Source organism: Sinocyclocheilus anshuiensis, unplaced genomic scaffold, assembly GCF_001515605.1.
Source record: "Sinocyclocheilus anshuiensis isolate Anshui unplaced genomic scaffold, SAMN03320099.WGS_v1.1 scaffold1024, whole genome shotgun sequence".
In the NCBI taxonomy this organism is placed as follows: Eukaryota; Metazoa; Chordata; class Actinopteri; order Cypriniformes; family Cyprinidae; genus Sinocyclocheilus; species Sinocyclocheilus anshuiensis.
The window spans coordinates 751,041-757,742 of record NW_015552843.1 but is presented as its reverse complement, the minus strand read 5'-3'; the positions used below and the strand labels follow the sequence as shown (position 1 = coordinate 757,742).

Here is a 6,702-nt window from a genome sequence, read left to right as displayed (position 1 = left end):
ACAAAGGGAAGAGAAATTGATGCGTAGTGTATTATATCTGTGCAACAGTTATTGAGCCTTTCTTTTAACAGTTATACATTTCAGTTACTGTGGACGTTAAAAACAATTTAGTCTTTTCTACGCCCGTGTTTTTTTCTCACAGACACCCGGTAGCAAGAAACAAAACATTAAACTCCGGAAAGAAGATAAAGTCATTTTTGCAAATTCATAGACATGTATTTACAAATCAAGTATAATGGGAACACAGAATGATCTTGGAGAGAGCTTTACCGAGCTGACTGCTGTAACCAAACGAACAATAACACTGATAAGATATTATTATTATTATACGAATTCTACTAATAAGAACAATATTAAAACGCACTAAGGATGAATGAGCTACTGGAGTCATGAATATTAATCAGGTCGTGTGCGTTTGCTCGAACTGATTCGCTGAAATCAAAACAGGGACGATAATAGGTGAGCGCCAGCCAATGAGATTGTCGTTTGCGCATAAAAAAAAAAAAATCTCGGATTTGGATCGGCTCTCTCTGACCGATACCCGATCCGAGAAAAATGGCACTATCAGAGCCGATACCCGATATGAATATCGGATCGGCGCATCCCTAGTTGTGTAGGTAAAAAGTCATACAGGTTTGGAACAACTTGATGAACAGTAACAGAACAGTTTTTTTTTTGCAGTTATCACCAATGAATCAGCCCTCAAATGTCCTCTTAAATATTTATTGCTTCTTTCTGTTAGTTTGGTCATTTTCATTGGTGATCTCTCACGAAATGGTTGCTGTAGTTTACATGCAGGGATGGCTGCTAAATGCCTTCTGCCTGCTGGTTTCCTGGGAGATGAGATGGGCTTCAGGGCACAGCAGAGAGGCGATTGGGATTCCTGTAATTAAAATGAGAGATCCAGAGCCTGGGGGCAGATGAATGGGATCTGCGTATGGAGAACGTAAGAGAGAAAGTGAGGGGCAAATACTGTGAATATAATACAAATGTTTTACAGAATGTAACTAAAAATATAGGTTTAGTTATTATCAATGTTAAAAACAGTGCTGCTTAATATTTTTGCAGAAGCCATGATACATTTTTTTTCAGGATTCTAGATGAATAAAATAATCCTTATGAAAAAAAGTATTAATTTCTTTTAAACAAACAAAAACCCCAAAAGCTGACCCCAAAGCTTTAACAGTAGTGCATATTCTAAAATCACTTGATTATATTTATTAAATGAATTAATAATTAAATATATTTGTGTGTGATATATGTTGTGTTAGTTTCTGGCAGGTGGATTGGAGCACAGCGCTGCCTCAGTGCGGGAACTCTCTGTGAGAGTCGTCCAGGCTATGTACCGTCTTCATGGAAAAGCAGTATTGAATTTTCTGCCACCTGATGACACCAGCACACGTAAAAACATCCTCTACAAGAACCTTTTTGACTCACTCGCCAAGATAGATGGAAACACCATTGACACGCAGGTAAAACCGGTCTGAAGTGCATTGTTAGCTGTAAATTTCACGATTGAAGCTCATGGAATGTTTGTGCGTGGGCTCAGAGAATGTTGGGATACAGCATTCATTTTAAAGTGTCTCTCTTTCTCACTTTTTACTCCATAAGCCAAAAAAAGAGGCAGAAAAAGAAAATGGTGAGAAAGAAAAAGAGGAAATCAGAAGCTTACAAGAGCAGCTTGCAGTGCTGAAGGAGATCAGTGTAGGTTGTGTGGTCAGAGGTGGCCTAATCTATCTTCTGTTTTGTTTTTAATGCTCTCACACAAAATGATCTTCTTCACACCTGGTGTTAACATTTTCATATCTGAAAGTTCTTTAGCTGGATTGCATTTGCACCTGGACTGAATGACTATAGAGTGGATCTCTGTTAACACATTGAGCCCTTTTGATCATCAAATGTGTGAATAGATGAATTCGTAAATGCATTAAAGGTGTGAATATGTGTTTTAGGAGAAAGGGAAGGACAATGCTAAAGTACCTGAGAAAAAAGCTGAGAAGTCAACCAAATCAGGTGTGTAAACTGGTGCATGTGTGTGCTGCCAACGCTATCTCACGACCAGTTTGTACGTATTTTACAAGGTTGCTAATTTGTATGAATTCAATTTGTCTAGACCCCAGTGACGATTAGGTTTGGGGCTGGTCATTCGTACGAATTCATACGAATTGGGGAACTCGCTAAATACGCAGGATTTATCAAAAATCGTACGAATTCATACGAATTAGACACCTCGTAAAATATGTACAAATTGCCATGAGATCAGGTTGGTGCTGCTGTGTCTTTGTGAACTCTTAGTAAAGATCAATTCCTATATAATTGCAGTATGTTAACATTTAATTTAACATTTAATTCAACATGTTAAATTGTCGAGTTGAAAGAATATAAAGGTTAAAAAATTTATATTGAGGCTTCCAGTGAAAAAATCTGATGACACATTTTTTAAACTGAACCTGCCATAGTCACATATGAACCTGAACCTGCTGTAATCACACCTGCCATAGTCACATACAGGGCCTAAAATTAACACTCGCCAAGCGCCAAATGCAAGTTAAAATCGGCTTTGGCGAGTATATGAAACTGTGTCAGTCGCCAGATGGCCGGTAACATTTGTATAAATTCTAACAGTGCAATGTTGTGAGAACATAAACGTGAACAAATGTGAACGATGCTCTGTACAGTTAAAGGGTCAGTGCTGCTTCTTCACAAAAGTTTAAGCCTTTGCAATGTAAATATTCAAGAGCTAGAACACATGAAAGGAGACGCGTTACTCGCGCTGAGTGGGAAGTTTAAACATCCGAAGCCCCGGCCTGAAAGCCGCATCTGCTTCCTTCCTGCGCTTAAACGGACAAATTAACACAAAATTATGTCAAAAATTAGTATCCTAGTAAAGTAGTTGGTTCTTAAGTGAACATGAACAGCTGAGAAAAAAACCGGACACAAATGTGTCACAAGACAATAGAATCCATTATAATCAGTGATATTGTCTACACAGGATGCAGCACAGCGCGACACGACAAATTGCCGAAAGTAAACGGATTCCCCGTTCTGTTTCTGAAATAGTTAAGGCAACGGCCGCTTTGTCGCATCCAGTGTTGACAACTTCAAGCTGCTGCGGTGTAGACACGGTGTTAAAGTGATAGACACAGAATTCCAATAATCCTGCTGTTGTCTGCGTTTTTAATGTTGTACAAAGGAAAAAAAAAACAATCACTCACTGCTCTTGAACTTTAAAAAAGATATAAAGACTATAGTGTTATTTGATTAACATAATTTATAAAATTTCTGTAAGCTACCTGAAAATACTGTTAGACCTGCCTGAAATGCACAGTTTCTATTTGTATCTTTGTTGGCTATTTTGTGCTATTGCTTGTAATTTGATTTGCTCTTATTTTACAACTGACTATTTACTAGTGAAAATGTAGCCTATTAAATTTTTATTGGTCAAGCTAGTAGTTTTAGCAGGTATCGAAACTGGAATCAAGGATTGTGATTTTTTGCTATTTAAAATTTTGGTGTCATAACTGGCTGTTTTTTTTTTCCATGGCTGGTAAAAAATATGTCACCGGCCATTGGCAGGTCTGGCAAAAAGTTAGTTTTAGGCCCTGGTCACATATATCTTCATATCTGTCTTTTAGCTGGATGTATGTATGCCCTTCTTTGCATTCACTTGTCACTTTAGTCAAATGATAAAAACAGTGAGAACCAGACCATTATTTTTTCTTTATTCTCTCTAAAACATGCATCGCATTGCACTTCCTCAAATTACCATCTTATTTGCCAGTAGCTCAACAAACTTCCCTGTTTGTGCAGCCTACACATCAACATTAACCCTCAGTTTCTGTTTGGTAACCGAGAGAGGCCAATTTAATGGCTTGAAAATATATATTTAACATTGAACCATCAGGATGATTGTTAATTTTGAAATCACTTAAACTTAAAATGAAAAAGCTCATTCAAATATGAATAAGTACCATAATATTATATAAGTAATGCTAAAATAACACTGGAACATCATTGCAAACCTCTAACAGGAAATTCAGTCTGAGCAGAATGTGATGGTTAATTATGTTTCCCTTGGTTTCAGCAGGTGTTAAGAAGGTAAACCAGTCTGTTCCTGCTGATGCGAAAGGAAGCCAACCATCTGTAACTAACTACTTAGACAAGTAAGGACTACTTCTTGACACTTCTTCATTGATTCCCTCAACTGGGCAGTTTGTGATTCTCCCAGTCAGTGCAATCTCAATTTATGAGTTTCTGATTCAGTGCCAGCTCTGCGAAGTCAAGTCTTGTGTATGAGTTTCCTGTTATAAATGCATTAATATTATCTTACCAAGACATCTGGAAATTGATAGCATAATGTGCAGTGCTAATGGGCTCTCATTTAATGAGTTTCTTTTTGTACTGCTGGGAAAAAAATCTTAATAGCATGTTGAGTGAGAAATGAAAGATCAGATCAGAGTTGATGCTTGTGCTGTTTTGTCTAGTCTGTGTATTTTCTGTGGAGAGAGAGATGAGTCGTTTACTGAGGATGGGCTCGACCTGCACTACTGGAAACACTGCCCGATGCTGCAGCGCTGCCTTCAGTGCAGACAGGTGCACACATACCCAAGCACATGCGCTGTCATATTTCAAAATAATTCATATTGGTTAAACTACATCTCAGTTTGCAAAGTGTGCTAATGTAGCATGTTTGTGCGTTCGTTAGGTGGTGGAGATTGTGAGCCTGACAGAGCACTTGCTGACTGAGTGTGAGTGGAGGGCAGATTTCACCCAGTGTCCTCTCTGCTCCGAAGCTCTCACCCGAGATAAGCTAACTGAACATGCTCAAAGAGCTGCTTGCAATCGTGAGTCTTTGTGTGGTTGCACAGTATTTTTATTCCATGCTCATCCAGAAACCACACTCAGTGCTGTTACAAATGTGATACCAGGGGACAAAATGAACATTTTGGCAGGTGATTTGATGTAAGGCCATATTTCGTACTGGCCATGCAACTGTAGTTTAGATTTTTTTTTATGAAACATATACTGGGGAAGGATTTTGTCCTTAAAACAGTGTAATTTTTTATCTGTTGTTTTCCTTGCACATTTGTGATGAACACTGCAGCTTATTGAGTCATTTGCCACATCAGATACTAGCTCAGACAATTGTCTATTTTCCTCCTATATCCATTCTGACAGTGTTGGATCAGGAATGAAGAGACAGGAAGTCCAGGGTGGAGATGAAGACTGAAGAGTCTTTTATTAATGTCGCTTGTTAGCTTTGCATACTTCCCTCTATGCCTGCCCAAGTATTGGCATACGTCCCAGTTCCTGGGTGCACCATATACTTGTTTATCAGTTCTTAACAGAAATATAGGAGGTAGTTCAGCCTTGCATATAAAACTATGATTATATGTTGCACAGTATAAGAAGAATAAAGACTGAAAATATTAAAAGCATGTGTGTTCCCACATCAAGTTAATGAGAGGAATATTTTATATTCCACATGGATTTCTTAAGAAAAAAAAACATTCCTGTCCAATAAATGGCGTAAGAATATTTAAACATTTGTATTATCTTCCAGTTCCCAAATAATATCACAGATTAGTAACTGTAACTTTTTTACATGCTTTTACTTGCATTTGGTGCTTGGCAAGTGTTCATTTTGGTCCCTTTGTGTCACACTCTTATTATACCTAAAAATAAGACAAGACTGCCCACTCTATCATCAGATCTGTTTGTCCATATGAAGTTCACACAGTGTCACTAGAAATTACCTTTCACACCTGCAGATTTATTGTGTTATTTCTATAAGTAGAGAATTTTCTGCATTTTTTGTTTGGGAAAAAGTAAAAACAGTGTTTCCTGGTGATGGATTTATTCTTTTTTTCTTTTGTCAGCACCAACTTCTGGAGATAATTGTAATCACTGTCCTCTCTGCCATGAGAACTTCGCCTCAGGGGAGGAGGTGAGATCACACACAAACACACCCATAGGTGCTACTCATTTATTGTCATGAACAACAAAACAACAAAAAAAACACCTGGTGCACGAATGCAGTCTGCCATAACAGTAGCTGTAAAATTATTGAAATTAATTTAAATGATTTATTCATCATAAATAACTTGAAAAGTTCTTGTTATACTCTGTTCGGTTCTCTGTTGCACGTCATACAGATGAGCTCATGATTGTGACTGACGCTGGAAAGGTGTTCACTCAAGAATACTTTACCTCTCAGCTCTGAAAAGTCACATGGAGTAACACCTCCAGCTGACAAACAATGTTTTAAGTATTCAGTGTTGGCCGTGTCTTCTGTGCCAAATGAATGATGTCTCACATCATGTACCACATAAACTCGTATGTTGTTCAGTTTGTTGTAAACCTGTTTTTGTGAGGGTTACACTGTCCCTGAAATACAGTGTGAGCATTGTTTTGAAACAGTGAAAATATGGGCAATCTTGTTATGATAAAGAGAATGACGTTTACCAATATGTAAAGAATTCACTTCAGACACAACAAATTATTACATAAAAAGAGATGCAGTTGTCAGTATCTTTAAAGATATAAATTATATTTGATTAATTTTAATGGACTTAACTGATGTCATCATAATTCATGATTATTATGATGAACAACACATTTCCTTTTACTTTAGTATCAGCTAGGGCTGCAAAACGATTAAATGCATTCAAAATAATAGCTTATGTTCACATACTATACGTG

At 37.5% G+C, this 6,702-nt stretch overlaps 1 protein-coding gene across 3 annotated transcripts in view; it reads left to right on the top strand.

Annotated features, from left to right (window-relative positions):
* The window catches only part of LOC107668088 (centrosomal protein of 104 kDa-like), a 36,899-nt gene that overhangs the window by 24,388 nt on the left and 5,809 nt on the right, over window positions 1–6,702 (top strand). For 2 of the 3 annotated variants that reach the window (XM_016459869.1, XM_016459867.1), the window contains exons 14-20: window positions 1,272–1,472; window positions 1,612–1,704; window positions 1,953–2,013; window positions 4,085–4,163; window positions 4,485–4,593; window positions 4,706–4,844; window positions 5,880–5,947. In XM_016459869.1, the coding sequence (XP_016315355.1) occupies window positions 1,272–1,472; window positions 1,612–1,704; window positions 1,953–2,013; window positions 4,085–4,163; window positions 4,485–4,593; window positions 4,706–4,844; window positions 5,880–5,947 (750 nt within the window). The remainder of the gene's footprint in view (window positions 1–1,271; window positions 1,473–1,611; window positions 1,705–1,952; window positions 2,014–4,084; window positions 4,164–4,484; window positions 4,594–4,705; window positions 4,845–5,879; window positions 5,948–6,702) is intronic. The other variant, XM_016459868.1, reaches the window with a different exon arrangement.